The sequence below is a fragment of the Nicotiana tomentosiformis genome, chromosome 4 (assembly GCF_000390325.3).
Source record: "Nicotiana tomentosiformis chromosome 4, ASM39032v3, whole genome shotgun sequence".
In the NCBI taxonomy this organism is placed as follows: domain Eukaryota; kingdom Viridiplantae; phylum Streptophyta; class Magnoliopsida; order Solanales; family Solanaceae; genus Nicotiana; species Nicotiana tomentosiformis.
The window spans coordinates 7,641,813-7,668,272 of record NC_090815.1 but is presented as its reverse complement, the minus strand read 5'-3'; the positions used below and the strand labels follow the sequence as shown (position 1 = coordinate 7,668,272).

At 39.4% G+C, this 26,460-nt stretch overlaps 2 protein-coding genes across 5 annotated transcripts; one reads left to right on the top strand and one right to left on the bottom strand.

The window, feature by feature from the left end:
- Window positions 1–1,976: 1,976 nt before the first annotated feature.
- LOC104097214 (universal stress protein PHOS32-like) lies at window positions 1,977–3,688 on the top strand. Its single transcript, XM_009603758.4, has 4 exons — window positions 1,977–2,275; window positions 2,376–2,485; window positions 2,925–3,043; window positions 3,360–3,688. The coding sequence occupies exons 1-4, from the start codon at window positions 2,092–2,094 to the stop codon at window positions 3,442–3,444; spliced, it is 498 nt and encodes a 165-aa protein (XP_009602053.1). The 5' UTR covers window positions 1,977–2,091; the 3' UTR covers window positions 3,445–3,688.
- Window positions 3,689–4,539: 851 nt separating this feature from the next.
- On the bottom strand, window positions 4,540–13,232 carry LOC104097213 (uncharacterized). 4 transcript variants are annotated; one of them, XM_009603756.4, is made up of 7 exons: window positions 12,769–13,232; window positions 7,058–7,133; window positions 6,838–6,874; window positions 6,145–6,218; window positions 5,960–6,053; window positions 5,745–5,827; window positions 4,540–4,926 (listed from the first exon to the last, which is right to left on the bottom strand). In XM_009603756.4, exons 2-7 carry the CDS (start codon window positions 7,127–7,129, stop codon window positions 4,768–4,770), a joined length of 519 nt encoding a protein of 172 aa, XP_009602051.1. In that variant the 5' UTR covers window positions 7,130–7,133; window positions 12,769–13,232; the 3' UTR covers window positions 4,540–4,767. The 4 variants fall into 4 exon arrangements, with proteins under 4 accessions (XP_009602051.1, XP_009602050.1, XP_009602049.1 ...); XM_009603755.4 differs by having other exon boundaries at window positions 7,058–7,139; window positions 12,769–13,231; XM_009603754.4 differs by lacking the exon at window positions 12,769–13,232 and adding an exon at window positions 8,362–8,477 and having other exon boundaries at window positions 7,058–7,139.
- Between the last annotated feature and the right edge of the window lie 13,228 nt (window positions 13,233–26,460).

Genomic DNA, 26,460 nt, shown 5'->3' with positions numbered 1-26,460 from the left:
AACTCTTCTCAATTTCCAATTGATGCCAATGGCTTTTTCTTCTATTTCAGTCCCGGCTTTAATTCTTGATCAAGTTTCTGAGCATGGAAGAGTATTAAAATTAGTGTGTTGCTTTACAGGAAATTGCTGAGTCGTGATTATCTATAAACGAGGAGAATACTATTCGGCAATCTTTATTAATCGAGAACACGGTTTGAAATTCAACGAATAATAAGCTAGTTCCTCTACTTTATTGCACTTAAAATTGTTTGACTTCTTCTCATTCAGAGCTTGTTGCACCGGTAATGCCTAGTGTGATTTGCATCTCATGTGTGATTTGCGAGCTATTACACAGTGAGTGAATTACCCAGTGCACACGCCAAGGGTAGCGGCAACGAATTTCTAATTTTCCGAAAAAGAAAATTATATTTGAACTCGTAACGTGTACCTAACCTACACTATTTTTGCTAATGACCGGAAGATTTAGGAACTTTATCTCCGAGTTTCTAATATTCATACAATCTTTTATTAGTTTGCACTAAAATTACAATTTGTTCTTTCAATTTGTGTTCATAAAATTAAATTACTCGTGCTGTCGAACTAGCTTAACTTTTAGTATAAAAGTAAAAATACTCTTGGAAAAGTTGCACCATATATGAAAATATAACTTACATCTTTTAAGGGTTGGTAAAATGATTAGTGATAGAGATTAGGAGGTTGGTGTTTGTGATAGTTATCGATTATCAAAGAGTGAAAATAAATATTATGTGTTGATTAAACAAAAAAAATAAAACAAGAGTAAATAAATTGTAGTGACAAATGACCACGTTTTTGTGAGAATATAATTAAGTTGAGTTCTCTCATTAGGCAGAGAAAATATATAGCAACTGATTTCATTTTTAGGAATACATTTATTATGTGAGGAAAGTCAGTCCGAACCAAATTATTTTTTAAATACTAAATTACTTTTTTTAATTAAAAACAGATACCATTTGCAACTCTTCTAGAATAAGAAATTAAAATATTCGAAGTTCTCTAATTATTTTTTTACACCACACGAAATGTTCGAGAAGTTGTGCGAATTTATTAATTATAAAAAGGAAATTAAAAGCTCAAAAAGATGAAAATGACAGAGGCATATATCGATTGTGACCTCTTTATCATCAACAAGAAGCCTTTTTGTCATATTCCCTTCTACAATCTCATAAAGTCATAATAATAATAATAATAATAAAAGCGCAGTATATTTTTCTTAGTTTCCTCCTCATTTCCACTTTTGTGGCATAATGAAGTTTAAAAAATAAAAAATATAAAAATTATCATCTTAAATATGGCATAAAATTAATATAGCTTAAAAGAATATCATTAAAATTTAACTAAAAATATTAAAATTAAATTATTTTTAAATATAAAAAAATATTATTCCTTTTGTAATATAATCTTACATAAAATTAAATGAAAGGAGTATAATTTATGAAGAGTAAAAAGGCGAGAAAAAGGGAAAAGAGTCAATTTTGCATCTCTTGATCTTTAATACCGTCTCCGCTTTAGTATTCGTCTAACCTATCATTTATCTCTCTTAAACATTTCATTTGATTAACATTCCACCTGTTGGAACCAGATCCAGTAATTCTGAATTTGAGTATTTTAAACAATTAGTTTTTCAAATGTTTAGGACTGAAAATAATATTAGTAATTTTTTTATGCAATAGCTTTTTAAATTTAAAAATAATTTAACTTGAACTTCTAATTTATCTTTAGTGATATTTTTATATTCATACAGATATTATGACGTATTTAGAATTATAAATTTTATAATTATATAAATATTATGACATATTTCGAATTATAAATTTTAAGAATATTTTTTTTCTTTTTTAAATTTTTAGTCTATTTAAATTACGTCACATAATTTGAAAACAAATGAGTAATTAATAAGTATATAAGAATAACTTTAACTTTAAGAAACATAAAGATTTCCACCTTCTAGGTCCTTCAAGAACTCTACTCTTTAAATTATCAGAATCCAAAAGCATAAATTTATATAAATACAAGAATCCAACAAGCTAAATACAGAAAACTCAGAGAAGAAGAAACAAGAGGAAGAAGAAGATGAAGAAAATGGCAAAAGCACGTTCAATAGGAATAGGTATAGATTATTCAGCAACAAGCAAAATAGCACTGAAATGGGCAATTGATAATTTAATAGAAGAAGGTGATAAAATCATAATTATTCATGTTGTTTCTTCTAAAGTTGACACTACTAATAAGCAGCTTTTTGAAGACACTGGATCTCGTAAGTTTTTTCTTTTATTTTTTTATTTAAAGAAGTTTTAATTTGTTTATTTCATTGTAATTAAACACATATGTTGCTAATTATTTTATATATTTTGCAGCTTTAATACCTTTGGATGAATTTAGAGAGATTAATGTGTCTAAGTATTATGGACTTAACCCTGATAGAGAGGTTCTTGATATGCTTGACACTGTTTCCAAGCTTAAAAAGGTAAGTTTAATTCTTTCTCTTTCTTCTTCTCCTCTTCCTCTTTTTCAGGTTGCGATAACTTAACCAATGACGTGTCCTTAAGGACCATTAAAGAAATTGAGTTCTATGAAAACATTTTCGAAAAAAATTATATTGTACAAATAGAGTTAAATAAATTTTTTGGTGTATATTTAAATTTTTAAATCCCCTTAATGTAAGTAAAGTTTTAAATGTAATGGCAAAGGGAGTTCAAAAATTACTTTAGTTCATAATTAAGTTTGAATCCTAGTTAAGTGTATTATCTTTTCTTTCTTTTTTTTTGAATTAACTTGTTAGAATTTCTGATTTTGCCATAGTTAAAATCTTTTTCTTATTTTGGAAGAGCTTTGTGTTAAGAAAATTAAGGATTGTTTAATTATTAGTTTGTGAAATTAAATTGTTGGGAAATTGAAAATTACAGGTAATAGTTATGGCAAAGGTGTATTGGGGAGATGCAAGGGAGAAGCTTTGTGATGCTGCAGAACATCTCAAGCTTGATTCACTTGTAGTTGGAAGCAGAGGTTTAGGTGTCCTTAAAAGGTAAATTACACATCCCAAAAAAAAAAAAGCAAAAAAAATTCTTTAACCTTAACCATTAAAATTCTCATTTTTCCTCAAGATAACTTAACAATCTATGTCTGTTGAGAAAATATTCGAAGAATTTTTTTAAATAAAGTATACTGATGGTATAAAAAAATTGATTACATTATTGATGTATAAAAGAGGATGATAAATATTCTGCGTTCACACAAATAAAAAAAATAATTAAATGTTGTTCTGATCTTTTATCAGAATAAATAAGGCATCAGTTTAATTATCAATATGGGTTAATTTGCAACTAGTTATATATTTGCAGGGTGTTACTTGGAAGTGTGAGCAACCACGTGGTGCAAAATGCAACGTGTCCTGTCACAGTTGTGAAGGCCAGCCCATCAAAGTAAAAATCCTATAAAGTTTGTTTTATTGTAAAAAGAAAAAAGAAAAAAAAGCCCTTTTGCTTATTTTGGATAACTTTACTTGTGTCCATTTTGTACTTTTACTTATGTTTTTTTCTGTACATATATTTTTGGATTTACTTATCAGGTTCATTAGTATGAGTTGGCTTTTGTTTGAGAGTGTTTTGTACGAGATACAATTGTGGGGTTCTATTATTTCGAGTTTATCATCTTATATGATTTTTGTTGATTTCTTGTTTGTCGTTATGAACACTTGTCTTTGTTGAATGCTGAATGTTTCACTTGTGAGCTGGAAAAAAAAATTGTGAAGTTCCTTGAGATAAGTGAACACTGTGAAAACATGAAGGGTCGATGTTAACAAAAAGCAAAACCTTGCATCAAGTTTAGCCAAGAATTATTTTTTTATAACCGTGATGTCCTGATCAATTTGTTCGTATTTCGACTAATTTTATGAAGTACCTGTCGTTCAAGTACTTGTACTGAATGATCTTTTTCACCAATGTTGGATAAATAAAAAGGTTTCGCTTGGTATTTTTTATTTTTATTAGAATTTAAACTTGATCACTAGATCACACCCTTGGATCCTTAAAGTTAATATCTTGATGAACTTTTGCTCAAAGGAGTGAAATGCCAATGCTTGCACTACATTGCGATACATAAAATTTCGTAACTTTTTTCTAAGAAAGAGTCTTTTTCTTTCTTGCTTCCATTTTCTTTTGATCTAGTGCAGTTACAAGTTCTTCGATATTTTTCTCCATTTAAACATTCACGTTGGAGACATATATACTTTTTGTTCTTCAGGCAGATAGGAAGATGCAAAAAAATAAATAAATAAAGAATGAATTGGTTAAACATGATTTATCTAATCTATGTGGAACAAATTGGTCAACTTTGGGATAAATCCAGTAAATATTTGTCATTTTGATTTTGAGATTACCACTCAGATTAGACACGTTAGCATCATCATTTATTCTACTCATCCAAACCATACTGTTTCCTAAAATATTCTTCAGCAACAATTGTCGCAAATATATCATATAGAGTGCAGGGGTAACTGTTAGTTTTCTAGAATTACGACAATTTTAGTATCCACAAGTTTTTTTCACTTTAAAACTTTGACATGTATACTTAGTAAAATGTCATATTTCAGGATAGTAAGCCACTCAAAAGTCAAAGCAAATGAAATTGGTTTGGATTTTGATGATAACATAGGGCATTTTTTTTATTTTATGAAGGTGGTGTTTGGTCCAGCTTGCATGAACCTCGAGTATTCCAACGGATACCTATAACCTCCCACCAGTACAAGTACTAGACATGTTTATCTAAGAAAGCCTGAGCCAAATTGCTGAAACTTGTATTAACTGCAGCTGCATAACTTTTGATGGCATCAATTACTTCTGGCTTTAAAATCTCTTCCTTGTTTGATGCATTGCAAAGATAATACAGAGCTCCTAGAGCATAATTTACCTGCCAGTTTGAAGTTCATTTGTTAAAACCATTGGTGAAATGCATGCACATACATCCATATACATATGTTACTGTTGCTCTCTATGTGCATATGCAAACAATAACCATTTTTGATTGTTATAGATAAATACGCTGTGTAACAATTCGTATACTGTAACTGCTCAGAAGAGGATGTCGATGAGAGACTGACATAGACTTTGAGAAGTAAAACTGACCACTACGCATGAGCCTGTTGAGGATCTGAAAAAGAAGATTCAGTTTCTGAAATTCCAAGTGACATGTTCCTCCTTCAGAAAGCTAGAATGAGTGAAGTCTCCTTTAGGTTTAGCCAAAGAGATTGAAGCAAAATCATATGCCTCTAACTCAGTTCATTCTCTATATGGTAAAGGTAGGTATGCCTGTACCCTTTTTTGGTTCAACCAAGGTAGGCTCGTGCCGGGGTTCACTCGTGAAAGAAAAGTTCTAGTGGTAAAGCAAAAACAATCTTTGAGACGGGAACAAAAATACTACTACTAAATTTAAGAGTTTTTTCAATAAAGGCAAACATCATTTTATTCTTGATGCCGCCCAAAGTAGCAGAAATTCATACGACACCAACTGTTAAAATGATTACATTCAATAAGATGTGATAACACTGATGCCAGGTAAATTCTTATCAGAGTAATCGACAAGATTGACAGATCAATGGTACTCGACAGCCCAAGTAACAACTGTTAGTTTGGAGTGCTTCTCACTATGTTTATGTGCAAATTTTAACGAGTGAACAGCAAAGCACTCAATAATCAAGAAGACCACAAACTGTTTGTTTATGTCCTTACCGTGTTCCTAACAGGACTTGACAAACACTGGATGACGAGAGGGATACCATCATTTTGAGTGATAAGAGCAGCATTTGCTGGATCTGCAAGTCACAAATGCACACGAGTTAATTTTCTGGAGCAGCTTACAGTAAGTCTACTGCGATTCAGAGCATACCAACAAAAAAAGTTCCAAATCATGGAATCAACATAAATTCCAAAAGCTTTAGTCTTACCAGCACAAGCATTGCAGATTCCTCCAATCCCAAACTCCACAAGCCTCTCACTAGGCTCAGTTAAACAGTCAAGAAAAAGTTCTATAACATTAAGCTGTTTAATATTACAAGACAAGTTGAGGCAAACAGAACAGGAAAAGATGATTCAATAACAAGATTAAACTACTCATCAGAAGATTCTTAACCTGGCGCAAAAAGGTATAGTTGTAAGGATCATATGCAAAGTTCGCCAAATTAGCAACAATCTTCTCTTTCGTCTCTGTAGTAACAAGAATGTATCAAACCATATAGAGCTGAAACGAGAAGTGAAAAACAAAAGCACATTATAGTTACTTGCTTCTATATTGGCTTAATCTTTGGCAAACATGAAATTAACTTCCCACTTAATAGCAACCCAAAATATCAGACTGACAGGCTCTATCAGTTAGCACTATTGATTGTGCTCGGAGTGTTAGCCTGATGCTAAGGAGAGGACAGACATCTAAGCAATTAGGCAGTTATCCCTTTGATTCTTTTTCTCTTTTTCGGACAGATGTAGTCGTGTTGCCACAGCTAACAGATATCTTCTGGTCAGTGCAAACAGTTGCTCTTTCACTCAACATCTCGCATGAAAAACTCAACTCCACAATAAGTTGCCCTACAAATATGAACACAGCTTTCTTGTGACTTGAAAGTATTAATGCTTGTTTACCATGTTCTTATCTTAATATTAACATTATTGTAATCTGGAAAACACCTACGAACTCCCTGATCAAATAATTGCAATTGACTCAACAAAGAGGTCAATATGATATTCTGATAAAACATTTTGTCTCATTACAGTATAATCCAAGATTGTAGACACAGAACGAAGCAGTTGAATAAAACTCTAAGCATACCTTCAGAAGATGCATTCTGAAACTGAGTTACCAATTCCTGAAACAAGAATGAAGGAATTGATTAGTGAAATATGCAAACAAGTTTTCTGCATATCCAGGAATTTCATGTACAAGTAATGTTTTCTTAATATCAGCATATGAAGTTCTGCAGTTGAGCAGTTCCAGTCTTCTTCCTTACATAATGTCAGACGATCAAATATATCGAGTAAGGAGGCCTAACCTGAAGGTATTCCACCCTCGGAGTTCCATATTTTCCAGTGCGTTCGTCTTGCCTTTGGCTATTCGTGAACATGTGACTGCAACTATGGAAGAGGAAGAGATCAGACTTCAGCAACAATGTAAACAGGATGCGCACTAAATATAAGCTTCAAACTTACAGTTGTATTTTCCTAGTAATAAAGCAATTAATATTAGTAAAAGCAACTTAGATCTAGCAGAAACGGAGAACAGAAAAAGCAACTAGTATCCCTTAGATTCTGATCATTCCCCTTTTCTTCCCCAACACTTGTCATAACCTTAAACCCCACTGCTACACCCTTGTGCCATCTATCCAGCTCAATAACCTTTCCTCCACCTCCATATCCTGCCCTTGCTAAGTGGCCGTCACCTTCTCGTCGGCAATCACCGTCGCCAAGAATGGCATAGTCGCAAAGCTTCATTACACAAGCATATGATGTTTAAATGTGACCCCCCCCCCCCCCCTCCGGTCCATTAGACGACAACAACAACAACAACAACAACAACAAAAAACTCAGTGTAATCCCACAAATAGGGGTCTGGGGAGGGTAGTATGTACCCACCCTTACTCCTACCTTAGGTAGAGAGGTTATTTTATGATTACTGTAAACTAGTCCATGGACAAACTCTCAATGAACCATTAATTATCAATCAACTATCCCTCAATCTCATATTAGTTCAAAGACCAAATAATCCATCTTAAGCAGAAACTTAGGTTGCCTAAATCTCACACTTTTCCTGCTGAAGATAATTACTTTGACCCCAAATAGTTGGTACAATATTTTTCATTTGTTTCCATTGTGTTCTATATTTAGTTCTTTTTTTTTATGACCTAGACATCCATCTGGGGTGAACCCTTATGACCAACCACAGCCTTCAAAACTCGGGGATAATGGGTCTGCCGCTCTACCATTCTCCACTTAAATACCCATTGTGTTCAATTCTTAACCGGTTACGACAAGTTAATAAAGTTTTTCATTGTAGCAAGACATCCAATGATAACTAAAGGCCAAAAAAGGAAGCAACAAAGTTGATTACTTTGCAGATAATTCAAGATCAACCAAATGGTCTAATAATTAAAATTCCTCAAAGACCTGAAACACATTGAAACCAAATGCTAAAAGAGGATTTTCAACCAAAAAAATGAGAATCTAAAAAAACAATAGTAGCACTTAATTCAACTCAAGCTGCTAAAGGGGATTTTCAATCAATCAAATGCAACATTAGAAACTACCAAATTGTGAAAAAGGAGCAAAAAATAGAGCTGTAAACAGATTAAATTTATACTTTTGAGCAAAATGAGGGAAAGCTCCGACAAGAGGAGATAGTGGTTTCTTCCGTTTTCCGGCAAAGATGACGGGAGAGCAATTGGGCTTCAGGCCGTTGGGCTAGAATACAGTAGATAGGTACAAATGACATCATGTATCCACTTTTTAAATGGTTCTATTTAAAACCTAGCCGAATCTTATAATGGATTTAACGTTTAGCCACATTGTTGAACAGCCAAGTTCAAATAGTTCGAATTATCACAACTCAAACTTCACGACACTGGCCTATCCGCCTGAAGTTCTTCATTCTATAGCTAACTTCATGACACTAGCCTGAAGTTCATTATATTATTGTTGAAGATGTTCAATAAAATTTTAATCTGTTTGTATAGGGTAAAATCGGTTCGAATTAAATACTCGAATAATAGAGCGACACGTGGAACCGAAGACAGACAAAAAGCGAAGCAAGTAGAAACCAAGACCGGGGACAGCAGTCTCGGTTGGCACCGGGAAGACCCTGAAGGGAATATTGCTAATGAAGACAAATGAACGTTTGTCACCCGATGACATTCAATAAAAAATATATTTTTCAGTATCAAATACACAATCTGTTATAGAGAATTTTGGAATTCATAGCCTGCTGTTACACATTCATCAATGGCCCCCATGATTATCATTTAAGAGGAGCTTGATCCTAGGACCTTGTTCCCTAGGTGCAGCTATAAATAGTGACTTTAACAACTATTGTAGGGGACACGAATTTTCTGACAAACTTATGCTACACATTATTCTAAAGCTCAATAATATTTTATTTCTAGTCTATTGATAGTCTTATTACTGCCTTCAGAAGTTCTGCTCCCGGAACCAAGTTATTTGCGGATCCTCCTCGTCTAACGATCAACATAATTTCGGGGGGAACGAGATTAATGGTGTAACCTTTTCAGTAGCAAAAAAGACAAAGGTATCAGTGACCCATAGCAAGAGACTCCGGGAAGTCACCGAGGATGATATCACCTTCACGGAGGAGGACGCAAATGTACTCCTACTACCGCACAACGATCCCCTGTTAATTTTGTTTAACGTTTTAGATTTTAAAATTAAACGTGTTTTGGTGGATCTAACCGGAAGCATCATTCCGTCCATAAAGCTCCTCGTCGGGTTCAACCTAGTAAGTGTGACAACCCGAGGGGAGATCCTGCTGCCCACAAACACCAAAGGGGTCATGAAGACGATCCTGTTTGAAGTAGTACACGGCGACATGGGCTACAACATTATTCTTGGAAGACCATGGCTGCACGAGATGAAGGTTATGCCATAACATACCATCAACTTCTGAAATTCCCAACTCCAGAAGGAATTAAACAAATAAGAGGTGATCTACCGGCGGCAAGGGAGATGAACACGATCTCGGTTTTCAGTAGTAAAAGGAAGGAACATGCAGCATAGCAATTACAGGAACCGACGCCTGCTGCAGAGCCAAACGAAGTTGACAAAGGGGAGGAGCCATCAGAATCCTATCAGGTACCAAGGTATTTCCAGGTACTAGAAGAAACAGACGCAACCAAATTCAAAGCGGAAGAACACGAACAAGTCGCATTGTTCGAGAAGTTCTTGGAGAGGAAGTTCCACTTGGGGACAAGATTAAACCCCGAGCTGAGGTCAGGATTTATAGAATTTCTTAAATTTAATGTTGATTGTTTTGCGTGGTTGCATGCGGATATGACATGTATTCCGCTAGAAGTGGTCGTGCTCAAGATAAGCCTGGACCCCAATATCCCTCCGATAAGGCAGAAGAAACGCCTTATTGTCGAGTTCAGAAACATGTTTGTCAAAGAAGAGGTAACTCGATTTCTGGATATCGGTTCAATCCGGGAGGTAAAGTATCCCGACTGGCTAGCTAATGTAGTAGTAATTCCAAAAACGAATAATAAATTCCGCATGTGCGTAGATTATAAGGATCTGAATAAAGCGTGCCCAAAAGACTCGTTTTCATTGCCAAACATTGATCAAATGATTGATGCGATGGCCGGGCATGAGTTGATGAGTTTCCTCGATGTCTATTCCGGGTACAACCAAATCAAAATGAACCCGGAGGATTAGGAAAAAACTTCGTTCATAACAAACTTTGGCACATATTGCTACAATGTGATGCCTTTTGGGCTTAAGAACGCTGGAGCCACTTACCAGAGGCTTGTGAACAAAATGTTTGAAAAGCAAATAGGAAAAACAATAGAAGTTTACATAGATGATATGCTGGTTAAGTCTTTGAATGCAGGCGGTCATCTGAAGCACCTCTAAGAAATCTTTGACATCCTAAGGAAACACAACTTGAAGCTGAACCCCGAAAAGTGTGCATTCGGAGTCAGCTCCGGTAGGTTCTTGGGTTTCCTGGTGTCACAAAGGGGGATCGAAGTCAATCCCGATAAAATTAAAGCCATCAACGACATTCCCGACAAGCTATCAAATGTGAAAGAGGTTCAGAGATTAACTGGAAGACTAGCCGCTTTAAGCAGGTTCATTTCCCGGTCTTTAGAAAAATATCATCACTTCTTTTCACTTCTGAAAAAGAAGAACAACTTTGAATGGACTTCGGAATGCCAGCAGACCTTGAAAGATTTGAAAAGGTATTTATCGAGCCCTCTGTTACTATCAAAATCGGAGGAAGGCGAACAATTGCTAATTTACTTAGCGGTCTCAGAGGTAGTGGTAAGTGCCGTTTTAGTCCGCGAAGACGAAGGTACGCAATCTCCTATTTATTATGTTAGTAAAATTTTAACGGAAGCAGAAACTCGCTACCCACACCTCAAAAATTGACCTTAGCTCTCGTAGTCGCCGCTCGAAATCTTAGGCCTTATTTTCAATGCCACCTGATAGTCATTGTGACAACCTTTCCCCCTGCGAAATATCCTTCAGAAACCTGAACTGTCAGGTCGACTGGCCAAATGGGCAGTCGAATTGAGTGAATTTGACATAGAGTATAAACCTATGACTACAATCAAATCGCAAGTTTTGGCCGACTTCATGGCCGATTTCAATCCCGAACTGCTGCCTTTGGCCACCAAAGAAGCGGTGACGGTGTCGAAAACGACATCAGGAGTCTGGACCTTGTTCACAGACGGTAGTAAATCAAATGTGAACAAGGTCTAGACTCCTGATGTCGTTTTCGACAAGTCATAGGTTTATACGGGTAGCAAATATGATTCCCAACTGATAGTAAATCAGGTATACGGGATCTGAAAATCAGGTATACGGGATCTTCGACACCAAAGAGGAACGCATGCAACAATATGTAGTGAAAGTACTGCTCGCACGGTTCAGGGAATGGTTGTCGCACCTCCTTTTTTCGAAGATAAGGAGTTTTTTCAATTAAAGTGACATTATTTGAAATGAGATTGTTTTATTTTTATTTTTAGAGTCGCCACTTGAAATAATTATTTACGGTGTTCCAAGTCACCAAATTTGGAATCTCAATTCAAGAAAGTTTGACTCTATTTATGATCTGCGAACACAGAAGACCGGGTAAAAAATTCTGTTAACCCGGGAGAAAGTGTGTGGCACTCCCGAATTCTATGGTTTTAGCACGATCGCTCAACAAATAAACTTGGCTTAAATATCTGATGATTACACGTTTTAGACCTATGTGTGTTTGACCATTTTACCGCTTTTAATTGCAATATTTTAAGTAATTATGGAGTTTATTTTGAACGGGGCACGATGTTGTGCACTCGTTGTTTCACACACATTGCAAATCACGCCACGCGAAACGTACCCGCGATTTAACCATATTTATTATTATTATTTGAAATTGAGGTATCAAGTCACATAAATGCACACTTGAATTTTGGAGTTAGATATCACAGTTGGGCCTAACCCACAACTGTGACAATCATTTTATTAATTGCGCCTAAAGCAACTAGCGCCTATAAATCTTCTTTCAATTTGGAATTATATTTGGCGAATCAATTATTAAAGGACAAAAGGGTCAATTAGCATGTTCATGCCATAATGACTGGATTTCTCTTTTCAAGTGTCAAACAAACTCCACATTCCATTAACAGTATCCATCCTTACTTTATTAAGCGAAGACCAACCAGAAGAATAAATCAACGAAAACCTAACTTAAAACAAAGGAATACAACACTACTAGATGATTCAACCCCTTTAGATTTTGTGCTCACGCCTCTGGGACCAATTTAGATCCAAACTATTTGCTCAATTCTAATATAATGTCGATAGCTAAGACAAAAGTTTACCTCAAAATCCATATGGCTTAATATTCATCAATGTTGAAATAAGGAAACAAATCATATTAAATGATCCAAAAAATCAATGAAAACAAACTGGAATGTCATGCCATCTATTCATTCGTGCAAGCAAGTAACAACACATATGGATAAATAACCAGGGAAGAGATGAAAGAACGGACCTTTTATTGGTGAAATTTTAGAGCGGATACAATGAAAATAGAAACTCTAGAACAGTAATCCTCAAGCGAGCTACAAACTAGAAACCCGGACCGAAATCGGCGTTCCCGAACGGACTCATCTCTGCTGGGTCTGGATGGTGGTTTCAAGCTGACTTTCGCACAGTTGAAGTTTGGGCTGTTTTGGATCTGGATTTTGGAGTGCTTTTGGACTGAATTTTATGGAGCTTTTGCTGCATTTTTATGGTGTTTGAAGGCTGAGATCTAGATAAAAAGGATGGGGTGAGTTTTCGGACTGTTTTGGGACTCTAATGGAGGTTTGACAGCTCGGGGAAGAAGAAGAAGAAAGAAAAAATTGTTGCTGCTTTAGCTCTCTCTGCTTTCTCCGTCCCTATCCGTCTCCTCCTTTCGTGTCGAGGGCCTTGATCAAGGAATTCTTTTCCAAATTATGCATATGTGTGGGGAAAAATGTGTTAAAAAGACATCTCAACTATTACGTAAGTATTTGGGACACCTTTTTATTAACAAAAGTCTTACTAAGAGCCACGTTGGATGGGCTTGTTTTAACTATAAGCCAAAAGTCATAACTTAGGAATTCTAACTTTTGGCTTTTGGCTTATTTTTGTCATTTTAGTTTAAAAATAAGTGCTTAAAAGAATTTTTTTACTTTATCCAAATACTACAAAATAACTTAAAAGCTATTTTGGCTTAAAATAACTTAAAATAAGCCAATACAAACGGGTTCTAATTAAGAAGGATGTAATTAGAAATAAAAAAACTTTGGGGTAAAATCTTAAAACACAAAAAAAAAAAAAAAAATCTTTTAATGAGATGATTTTCCAACTTTTCTATCTTTTTTCTTTCTTCTCTTTTCAAAATTACACACGATTTTCCCCCATGCTTTTCTAATTTTTCTCTCAAATTCAATCTCCAAACTCAATACTACTATAGGGCTTCAAAAATCGGCTCCATTCCTTTCAAATTTACTTTGAAGTTGAAATTTCATCATTAAGGCAAGTTTTTTTCTTCTTTTTTTTTTAATCATATTGATAAACCTCGAACTTGTTATTTCAACCCTAAATTTATTTTTTGGGGGTGTTTTTGTATCTTCTCGTTGTTGTGTAGTTTTTGTGCCTAAATTCTAGAGTTATTGTGTAGTTGATATTTTTGATCAAAAATTTGATATTTTTATGTTGTTTAATTGTAGCCATTGATGTGGTTGTTCCGCGTGCCTATAAAATTAGTTGTTGTGATATTGAAACAGTTATATTGCTCTATTTTGGGTTTGTGAAATTCTTTTTTGCTCAGATGTTTCAAACATGTTAGTTGAGTGTTTGAAACATCTTAAGATACTGTTAAATATTCGTGTTGTTATTGTTGTATGCTATGAAGTTATTGCAATGCTTATCTGGGTTTGGTTAATAATATTTTGAGCTGAGTGTTTGAAATATCTCATTAAGATGTTTGAAGCTTCATACAAAATGTTTGAAACATCTGTAATGTCATGGGCTGCTTTCCATCATCAACCCATGACCCCTTGGACGCGCCCCGTGGCGTCCCGGCAAGCCTCCCAACGCCTAGCGCCACGGTCGGCCCCGTGGTCTCGGCAGCGCCAAGTGACAAGCGAGCATGCGCCTCTGTCGCCCCACCGATAATCAATGCCAGCGCCCAGCGGCTGGCCAATGCCATCAGTGTCGCGTGCACCGACAATGCCGCGAGCACAAATCATCATGTTGCCAACAGCGCCGCACACCCAGACAGTACCCCCCGCGCAGACCCAATGCCAAGCACTAGCGCCCAGCCGCTGGCAGATCCAAATAGTGCTGCGTGCGCCCATAGCAATGCGCGCAGACCCTGCTGCTCAAGACAAAGTTGCTACCATCGGACTTGCTTCCATAGAAGACTAAGTCCTTTTCATTATAATTATAAAGCAGTTTTACTTCATTCATTTTCAGTGTGCTTCTACAGTTTTCTTAGGTCAACTCATGTAACTTTGGTTTATTTTTTTTAAGCATTATTATGGGGGACCAAAGCATTCAAACATTCAAGCATTCAAACAATTCTCTATACTGGTGTCTCTCCCCCCCCGACACCGCATTGCATCTTGTAATAGCTTTTATCATCATCAATACAATCATCATCTTTCATCATCAATTGCTCATTTTCCGTTGCTCAATTGCTCACGACATTGGTTTTTCCGTACGGCACTGACAATCTAGTCTAGCGTACGGCGAGGACCTCAGTAGGCGCATAGCCACCGCACTGACATCGGTTGCTTAGCCTTACGTCGCCCTTCCAAGGAACTTCAAGAAGGTGCCGCGTAATAGTTGGTATCACAGCCTAGGCTCGACATCGGACGAGGGAACTCATTGGCATCATCATCACCATTTCTGACCATGGTGAATTACGGGGATCGCATCACGACCCTAGAAGAGACGGTTGACGCATTACGGCCCATCGTGGATACGTTGCCTGATCTAAAAACCAGCCTAGTGCAAAGGTTGGATGACCTGGACCGCAGAATGCGGCAGGCAGAAATTGACATTGCAAACATCAGTCAAGACTCTGAGAAAGACCGGGAAACGGCTGCCGTCGAGGCAACCAAAATTCATGGCCAATTCGAGGACCTCCAACAGGAGCGTGTCGAGGATTTAGCCCATCGGGAACTAGAGGCAGACAGACTGACCGTCATGCAGTAAACCATAGACAACTTGACAGGCCAGTTCAATGTTGTCAATGCTGCCCTTCAAAGCCTGCTCAAAGGAGGCGAAAACCACATCAGGGTTGCCATGAACATTGCCCCCATGCCACAAAAGCTGAAAATTCCGGAGCCCAAGCCATACAACGGAGCCCGGGATGCTAAAGAAGTAGAAAACTTCATCTTCGACATCGAATAATACTTCGATGCCGTTGGACAGTTGGAGGAATCCAAGAAGGTAGCAATTGCTGCCATGTATCTTCAAGGCGATGCAAAACTCTGGTGGCGAGTCAAATACGAAGCCATCAGGGCCGGTGAAGATACTCTCCAGACATGGGCAGAACTGAAGGCCGCCATACGCCTACAGTTCTTCCCCGAAAATGTGGAATACAATGCACGAAGAAAGTTGCGTGAACTCCGTCACACCAGGTCGGTGCAGGACTACGTGCGTGAATTTTTCGCACTCATGCTAAACATACGGGATATGGGGGGACAAAGACAAACTGTTCGCATTCATAGAAGGTTTGAAACCTCATGCTCGTATGGAACTGCAAAGACAACGGGTAGATACCCTACCCAAGGCCATTCAAGCTGCTGAGTGCCTTGGGGATTATCAGTTAGAAACTCAGAAGGATAGGCCCCAGCCGCCTGTCCGAGGGGGATACAACGGGAGCCAACCTAGCAATGGTGGCCCCAATAGAAATGGAGGAGATCGAGGTGTATCCAAATCTAAGACTCCTTCCTCAAGCAGCAACACTGTTGCATCAGTCAACAACAATCAGGGGAGAAAGCCCCTATCAGAATGCTGTCATTGCGGCGGGGAACATTGGAACAATCAATGCCCCAATACACAAATCAATGCTCAACAAACTGTTGATGATGACAAGTCAGATACCGACGACTCAGACGGCACCGATCCAATAGGTGCCTTCAACGCATTTATCGGCTCCATTCATGATACCTTGGCGGGAACCAGTGCTAGCAACCCCAAGAAGAAGGCATTCCCAATCGACAAGAAAGGGAAAGGAAAGGCGGACGTGAGGCCTCCCACATCACAAAAGAGGACCTTAATGTTCGTTGGCATGAAAGTAAACGGCAGACCTATTCGGGCATTGATAGACACGGGTGCCAGCCACAACTACCTGGCCTCAACTCAGGTACAACGCCTCGGTCTAGCAGTGCAAAAATGCAAAGGTCGTGTCAAGGCTATCAACTCTCCATCTTAGCAAGCGAGTGGAATAGCCAAAGAAGCGCCAATCCAGCTTGGCCCATACAAGGGAATATTCGACCTACGCATAGCTATCATCGATGACTTCGAACTGATAGTGGGATTGGAATTCCTCAGGCAGACCAACACCATCCCGGTACCATATGCCAACATGCTCCTAATGATGGGAGACAACGGGGCCAAACCCCACACCATACCGTGCATATCCAAGAAGATGGTCGCTGGAAACATCACGGCCATACAGTTTAAGGAAGGAACCAATAGACCTGAACCCACGGTTCCGGCTGCCCTCAACATCATCAAACAGACATCACATCATCGGGGTCCAACAGCTCATGGTGCCCCTCATTGTGTGAAGACTTGTCAAGCATTCCCAAAGGACAAGTCGGATCACTCAGCACAAGCGGGACTCTTGGAGTCGCTACCTGTCCCACAGAGACCTTGGGAAAGCATTTCCCTGAATTTCATCACAGGATTACCCAAGGTCGGAAATCATGCAACCATCATGGTGGTAGTAGATCAGTTTTCCAAGTATGCTACCTTCATCGCAGCCTCACAGAACATATCAGCAGAAGATACAGCTCGACTCTTCTTCTCTCATGTTGTCAAACATTGGGGTATGCCAGCAACATCATTAGTGCCTGCGACCCACGCTTCACTAGCAAGTTTTGGACCCAACTCTTCAGTTGCCTCGGATCCAAATTGAGTTACAACTCAAGCCATCATCATCAGCAAACATATGATCAAACAGACCGGTTCAATGACATGCTGGAGGAATATCTCCGCCAATTTGCAACCGGGTCACAAACACATTGGGTGAAGCTTCTAGATGCTGCTCAGCTGTGTTTCAATTCACAAAAGTGCGCCCATACAAATAAAAGCACTTTTGAAATTATTACCGGACAGCAACCGCTACTCCCACAAAATGTGAATGCACCAAACATGCCATCATCTCACCGAGCTGCTAGTTTTTCTATAGAATGGGAACAAACTTTGAAGATAGTGCGGAGCTATCTTGTCAATGCCCAAGACAGGGCAATGAGGCATGCCGAACAAAACCGTCGCTTTGCCCAACATAAAGCAGGGGACAAAGTGAGGGTAAGAACCCCGAGGCGGAACTTGTTTGCAAAGAGGACCCAAGATCCTCGCCTATTGCCAAGCTACATCGGGCCTTTTTCCATTGAAAGGCGCATCGGGAAATCCACATACCAGCTGAACACACCAGCCTGGTGGAAAATCCATCCAGTCTTCCATGTCAGCCGCCTCAGGCCATTTCAGAAATGCATAGAAGATCATTCAGAAAGACATCTCACAGCACCGAGGGGAACAGACCTCCCAGCCATCAAGAGCCTGACCAATCATAATCATCCGGCATGTAAGGCTCCGAGGACGTCGCCAACTCAGGTGGGGGAGAATGTCATGGGCTGCTTTCCATCATCGACCCATGACCCCTTGGACGCGCCCCGTGGCATCCCGGCAAGCCTCCCAACGCCTAGCGCCACGGTCGGCCCCGTGGTCTCGGCAGCGCCAAGTGACAAGCGAGCATGCGCCTCTGTCGCCCCACCGATAATCAATGCCAGCACCCAGCGGCTGGCCAATACCACCAGTGACGCGTGCACCGACAATGCCGCGAGCACAAATCATCATGTTACCAACAGCGCCGCACACCCAGACAGTGCCCCGCGCGCAGACCCAATGCCAAGCACTAGCACCCAGCCGCTGGCAGATCCAAATAGTGTCGCGCGCGCCCACAGCAATGCGCGTGCAGACCCTGCTGCTCAAGACAAAGTTGCTGCCATCGGACTTGCTTCCATAGAAGACTAAGTCCTTTTCATTGTAATTATAAAGTAGTTTTACTTCATTCATTTTCAGTGTGCTACTACAGCTTTCTTAGGTCAACTCATGTAACTTTGGTTTATTTTTTTAAGCATTATTAAGGGGGACCAAAGCATTCAAACATTCAAGCATTCAAACAATTCTCTGTACTGGTGTCTCCCCCCCTTCCGACACCGCATTGCATCTTGTAATAGCTTTCATCATCATCAATACGATCATTAGCTTTCATCATCAATTGCTCATTTTCCGCTGCTCAATTTCTCATGACATTGGTTTTCCCGTACGGCACTGACAATCTAGTCTAGCGTACGGCGAGGACCTCAGTAGGCGCATAGCAACTGCACTGACATCGTTTGCTTAGCCTTACGTCGCCCTTCCAAGGAACTTCAGGAAGGCGCCGCATAACAGTAAGGATGTTTAACAATCCATGAGATATTTCACCAAAAGATACTTGATTATCACAATGAGATGGTTGATTATTTTAGCGATTAAAAAAAATCATTGATATAGATGTATAGATAAAGAAGTTTGGAGAACTATAATATGAACATTGCTAGTTTGCTTTCAAACCCCATCTAACTAGCTAGAAACTTGTGATGACCCAAAATATCATCTTTAAATTTAATAAGTAATCATGTGTTCTAAGACCTCAAAAATCACCATTTTTTATTCCTCAACTTGCGTGCGCAGTCCGAAAAAGTTTCCGGAAAGTTTTCATGTGAAAAATGGATTAAAATGTGAAATAGAGCTTTAAAACTCAAGTGAGTTAACTTTGGTCAATATTTTTAGCAAATGGACCCGGATTAGTATTTTAATAGTTTTGGTAGCTCCATATCATGATTTGGGACTTAGGCGTATACCCGGAATTTAATTTGGAGGTCCCTAGCTCAAGTTATGACCATTTAACGGAACTAGCAATTTAAAGGCTAAAGATTCCAAGTTTGACTACAGGGTTGACTTTTTGATATCAGACCCAAAATCTGATTCTGGAAATCTTAACAGCTCTGTTATGTCATTTATGACTTGTGTACCAAATTTGAAGTCATTCCAGATTCATTTAATATGTTTTGGTACGACATTTGCAAATTGAAAAGTTTAAAACTCATAGTTCGAATCGGGTGTGAATTGTAATTCCAGTGTTATTTGACGTGATGCGAGACCCTGAGTAAGTCTGTATTATGTTATTGGACTTGTTGGTATATTCGTGCGGGATTCCGAGAACCCCGAGAGTGATACAGATTAAATCAAATCAAGAATTGGACTTAAGCAAAATCTGATTTTTTTTCCTTCTATTGTAATCGCACCTGCGAATTTTTGCCCACAGGTGCAAGCTCGCAGAAGCGAGCCTTCGATCGCAAATGCGCCCGGGCGTGGCTGGGCAAAAGTCCGCAGGTACGGAAACCTGCACGCACCCGCATGTCCGTAGAAGCAAAGGCAGCACAGGTGCGCATTTTTCCTCCGCAGGTATGAGGCATCGCCTGGCAGCCCCATTTCGCAGATGCGTGATTTTTCTTGCAGATGCGAGCTCGCATGTGCAAGCCCAGGCACCGCAGGTGCAGAAATGCCTGGGCAGTGTATATATCGAAGAGTCCGATATTTTACTCATTTTGGTTATTTTGAGCTCGGTTAAGGCGAATATTTGGGCGATTTTCACGGAAAATATTGGGGTAAGTGTTCTTTATCCTATATTGATTATAGTTTATGATTCCATACTCGTTTATATCATGAATCCGTGAATTTATGGAAGAAAAATCAGATTTTTCTAAAATCTTCCAAAAACGAGAAATTTAGATTTGAAGGTCCATTTGATATCGGAATTGGACAATTTTTGTATGGTTGAACTCGTATCGGAACGGGTGTTCGTATTTCGCGAGTTCTTCCGGGATTTGAGACGTGGGTCCCACTGTCGAATATTTAAATGAATTTCGGATTTTTATCCGAAAAATTTATAAATTCATATGGAATTAATTCCTATGATTAGTATTGAATATATCGAATTGTTTGTGAATAGATTTGAAACTTTCTAAGACAAATTTAAAAGGAAAAGCTGTGGTTGAGTAATTGATTGGAATTTTCAAAGCGAGGTAAGTGTCGTGGTTAACTTTGACTTGAGGGAATAGAACCCTTAAATTATTTTGTTATGTGAATTGCATGTGAACGACGTATAGGCGAGGTGACGAGTGTCTATACGTCGTCAAATTAATTGTTTGCCTGCTTACTTGAAATATCATAAATTATTTTAAATCATGAATTAATTATTATAATAATTATTTCTCTCCTATTCTTTGTCAAATATTAATTCTTGAATTCCTACAATAATTGTTACATGTTATTTGAATTATGTGCCTTAATTGTTATTTGACATTTAGCATATTAAATATTAAATTGTATATTTTCTCTCTGATATCCATAATAATTTGCTATTTGTCATTGTTTATTTCATAATTAAATCATAATTATTGTATGCTTGTTGTCTTATAAATTTTATATCAAATATTGCATTTATTTGGGAAATTTCTTCTATAAGAATTGGTAAATGAATATGTTGGAGAAGCGTGTTGCACGCCACACCAGAATTGATTATAATGAACATATTAGAGGATTGGGTTGCACGCCGCAACAGACTTATTAAAAAGTCCATATTGGAGGATCGGGTTGCACGCCGCAACAGACTTATTAAAAAGTCCATATTGGAGGATCGGGTTGCACGCTGCAACAGACTTATTAAAGTCAATATTGGGGGATCGGATTGCACGCCGCAACAAACTTATTAAAGAGTCTATATATATATAATTGATTGAAATAAATATATGACAAACTTAATTAAAATGAATATATTGGAGGAGCGAGTTGCACGCCGCAACAGAACTGAATGTGAATATATTGTGAGAGCGGGTTGCACGCTGCAACAGAATTGAATGTGAATATATTGTAAGAGCGGGTTGCACGCTGCAACAGAATTGATGGAAATGGTAATTGGTTATGACTGTTGAGTTGGCTTCAATTATTATGAATGAGTTACTTTGAACTATTTCTATTATTGTTGTTGTTATTAATATTGCGTAAAGGTTAATGTAAGTGACCCGCATTAGCCTCGTCACTACTTCGTCGAGGTTAGGCTCAGCACTTACCAGTACATGGGGTCTGTTGTACTGATACTACACTCTGCACTTCTTGTGCAAATTTCGGAGTTGGTCCCAGTGGCGCACCATAGACTTGCTCGGATTTCAGCTACTAGAGGAGACTTGAGGTATAACTGCATAGCGTTCGTAGTTCTGGAGTCCCCGTCTATTTAAATTTAGCTGTATATTTATTTCCAGATAGCTTATTTTATTCAGACCTTTATTTGTATAATTCTATAAGGTCGTGCACATGTGACACCAATTCTGAGATGGTATTTAGGCACCGTTGTTTTTATGAATTATTCACTATATTTCAAACTTTGCTTCTGCATTTGTTTCTTTGATTATTAATGATTTAAAAAATTGTTTAAAAATTGGTTAATATTATTCTAACATTGGCTTGCCTAGCAAGTGAAATATTAGGCACCATCACGGTCCGAATGTGGGAATTTTGGGTCGTGACAGTTGGTATCAGGGCACTAGGTTACATAGGTCTCACGAGTCACGAGCAAGCTTAGTAGAGTCTGAAGTATCGGTACGGAGACGTCTGGACTTATCTCTCAGAGGCTATGAAGTTTAGGAACAATATCACTTCTTTCTTATTCTGTCGTGAGATTTTATTCTATTATCGATGATTGAACAATTCTACTCTTATTCTCTCGTAGATGGTGAGAACACGTAATACCTCTACCGATGGACATGGACCAAAACCCCCGATGACAACTATGGCCAGGGGTAGAGGTCGAGGTCGAGGTCGTGCTAGTGGCCGAGGTAGAGGCTGAGGTAGAGCTCAGTCCGGAGCTCGAGCAGCTGCACCTGTTGTAGAACCTCAGGTGGACCTTCAGGAGGAGGTTCCAGTTCAGAATGTACCAGTTGGACCAGTTCAGGTCCTAGAAGGATTCATAGCCACTTCAGTACTTCAGGACGCTCTAGTCCGTTTGGTAAGTCTTATGGAGGGTGTGGCCCATAATGGTACATTTCCAGTGGCACCAGCCATCTCACAGGCTGGGGGAGGAGCACAAACTCCCACTACTCCCCCTCCGGAGCATATGGCTCCCCAGAATCAGGCTCCAGCAGCTCCGCCAATTGGGGTAGTTCAGCCAGTTGTTGCGGCACAGATCGGTGATAGGCCCGCCATGTCTTTTGAGGCCTTATTGAGACTCGATAAGTTCACTAAACTCTTTCCAGTTCACTTCAGCGGTACATCTTTTGAGGACCCACAAGATTATCTTGAACGCTGCCATGAGGTGCTGCGGAACATGGATATAGTTGAGACCAATGGGGTTGATTTTGCTGTGTTTCAGATGACGGGTTCCGCCAATAGGTGGTGGAGAGATTATACATTGATCCGACCAGTCGGATCGCCTGCACTTACCTGGGAGCAGTTCTCTCGGCTATTTCTGGAGAAGTTCCTCCCTATCACACTGAGAGAGGAATTCCGCAAGGAATTTGAGCATCTACAATAGGGCAATATGATTGTTACTCAGTATGAGTCCCGTTTTTAGATTTGGCCTGTCATGCTCTCCTTTTACAACCTACGGAGGGAGAGATAGTGAGGAGGTTTATTGAGGGACTCACCCACCCTATCAGGCTTCAGATGGCCAAGGAGACCAGAAGTGAGATTTCTTTTCAGGCGGCTGCTAATGTCGCAAGGAGGATCGAGATGGTTCTTGCACATGAGAGAGGGAAGAGGTCCGATAAGAGGCCTCGTCAGTTCGGTGTCAGACGTGCCTTATCTGGAGGAAGAGGTAATTTTGGTAGGGGTCATTCTCTCATACCGTTTCATTCAGCACTTCATGTATCTCCCGGTGCTTCAGGGAGTCACGGTCCCATTATGCCTTACTCTGGGTAGCCAGTATTCAGTGCACATTCAGCTCCTATCAGTGTATCACCACTCTAGAGTTACTACATCGGTTATCCGACCCATCTGGGTCAGCTTCAGCTTCAGTAACCACAGCATCATGATGGGTGTTATGAGTGTGGAAACATTGGTCACATCAGGAGGTATTGCCCTAGATTGGCGAGCAACAGATCTCGGCAAGATTCTCGTGCCATCATATCGGCACCGGTTTCTTCACCGCCTGCTCAGCCAGCTAGAGGTAGGGGTCAGGAAGCAAGAGGTGGAGGTCAGGCCATTAGAGGTGGAGGTCAGATCGTTAGAGGTGGAGGTCAGTCAGTTAGAGGTCGTCCCAAGGATGCAATTTAGAGTGGTGGGGCCCAGCCCTGATTTTATGCTTTTCCAGCTAGGCCTGAGGCCGAGTCATCTAATGCTGTGATCACATGTATTATTCCAGTTTGCCATAGAGATGTTTCAGTTCTATTTGATCTAGGATCTATTTATTCCTATGTTTCCTCCTATTTTACTTCATATTTGGTTGTGCCTTGTGATTCTCTGAGTGCTTCTGTGTGTGTATCTACACCGGTGGGAGACTCTGTTATGGTAGAGAAAGGATGTCTAGCCTATCAGGCTTATATTCGCGATCCCAGTACGGATGTCCCTTCTATGGACTCAGTACCAGTTGTTTGTGAATTTCCAGAAGTATTTCCTACAGATTTGCCGGGGATACCACCCGACAGAGATATTGACTTCTGTATTGATTTGGCTTTGGGCACTCAGCCCATTTCTATTCCACCATACCGTATGGCCCTGCCAGAGTTGAAAGAATTGAAAGAGCAGTTACAAGACTTGCTTGATCAGGGATTCATTAGACCCAGTGTCTCGCCTTAGGGTGCACCAATATTATTTGTAAAGAAGAAAGATGGCTCTATGCGGATGTGTGTAGACTATCGGCAGTTGAACAAGGCTTCTATCAAAAACAAATATCCGCTGCAAGAATTGATGACTTATTTGATCAGCTTCAGGGTGCCAAGGTATTTTTGAAGATCGATTTGAGGTCTGGTTACCATCAGTTGAAGATCTTATGTCCCTAAAATAGCTTTTCGAACTCGGTATGGGCATTACGAATTCCTAGTGATGTCATTTGGGTTGACAAATGCCCCAGCAACATTTATGGATTTGATGAATCGAGTGTTCAAGCTTTATTTGGATTCTTTTGTGGTTGTATTCATTGATGATATCTTGATTTACTCCAGTAGTCGAGAGGAACATGAGCATCATCTTCGAAGTATGCTTCACACCTTGAAGAATAATCAGTTATATGCCAAATTTTCAAAATGTGAGTTTTGATTAGACTCGGTTGTCTTTTTGGGGCATGTTGCATCAGCAGAAGGCATAAAGGTGGATCCTAAGAAGATTGAGGCTGTTCAGAATTGGCCTAGACCTACTTCAGTTACAGAGATCCCGAGTTTCTTGGGTTTAGAAGGTTATTATCGTCGGTTCGTGGAAGGGTTTTCATCTATAGCAAGCCTATTGACCAGATTGACCCAGAAAGGTGTCCCATTCAGATGGTCAGACGAGTGTGAATTGAGCTTTCAGAAGCTCAAGACCACTTTGACTACGGCGTTAGTGTTGGTATTACCCATAGGTTCAGGATCGTATACGGTATATTGTGACGCATCTCACATTGGGCTTGGTGCAGTATTAATGCAAGATGGCAAGGTAATTGCATATGTGTCGCGGCAGTTGAAAGTTCACGAAAAGAATTATCTTGTTCATTACTTAGAATTGGAAGCCATTGTTCATGCGCTGAAGATTTGGAGGCATTACCTCTACGGTGTCTCGTGTGAGGTATTTACTAATCATCGTAGCCTTAAGTATCTGTTCAAACAAAAGGATCTTAATTTTAGGCAGAGAAGATGGTTGGAGTTGTTGAAAGACTATGATATTACCATTTTGTATCACCCCGGAAAGGCCAATGTGGTGGCCGATGCTTTGAGTAGAAAGGCTGTGAGTATGGGCAGTCTTGCGTATATTCCGGTTGGTGAGAGGCCATTAGCTGCAGATGTTCAGAATTTGGCTAATCAGTTCGTGAGGTTAGATATTTCAGAACCCAGTCGGGTTCTAGCCTGCACAGTCACTCGATCTTCTTTATATGAGTGCATCAGAGAGAGGCAATATGATAATCCTCATTTACTTGTCCTTAAGGACACGGTGCGGCACAGTGATGCCAAACATGTTGTTGTGGGGGAAGATGGGGTTCTGCGAATGCAAGGTCGTATTTGTGTGCCTAATGCGGATGGGCTTCGTGAATTAATTCTTGAAGAAGCACATAGTTCCAGGTATTCTATTCATCCAAGTACCGCCAAAATGTATCAAGATTTGCGGCAGCATTATTGGTGGAGGAGAATGAAAAAGGATATAGTTGCATATGTAACTCGGTGTCTGAATTGTCAGCAAGTTAAGTACGAGCATCAGAGACCTGTTGGTTTGCTTCAAAAGTTAGAAATTCCTATGTGGAAATGGGAGAGTATCACTATGGATTTTGTTATTAGGCTCCCACGAACTCAGAGGAAATTTGATGCTGTTTGGGTCATTATGGACAGGTTGACCAAGTTAGCACATTTCATTCCAGTGACAGTTACCTATTCTTCAGAGAGGTTAGCTGAAATTTATGTTCGTGAGATTGTCCACCTTCACGGTGTACCCGTGTCTATTATTTCAGATCGAGGTACGCAGTTTACCTCACATTTCTGGAGGGCTGTACAACGTGAGTTAGGCACGTGGGTGGGGTTGAGTATAATATTTCATCCACAGATAGACGGACAGTCAGAGTGCACTATTCATATATTGGAAGATATGCTCCGCGCTTGTGTTATAGACTTTGGAGGTTCTTGGGATCATTTCTTGCCACTTGCGGAGTTTTCTTATAATAATAGCTACCAGTTGAGCATTCAGATGGCTCCATATGAGG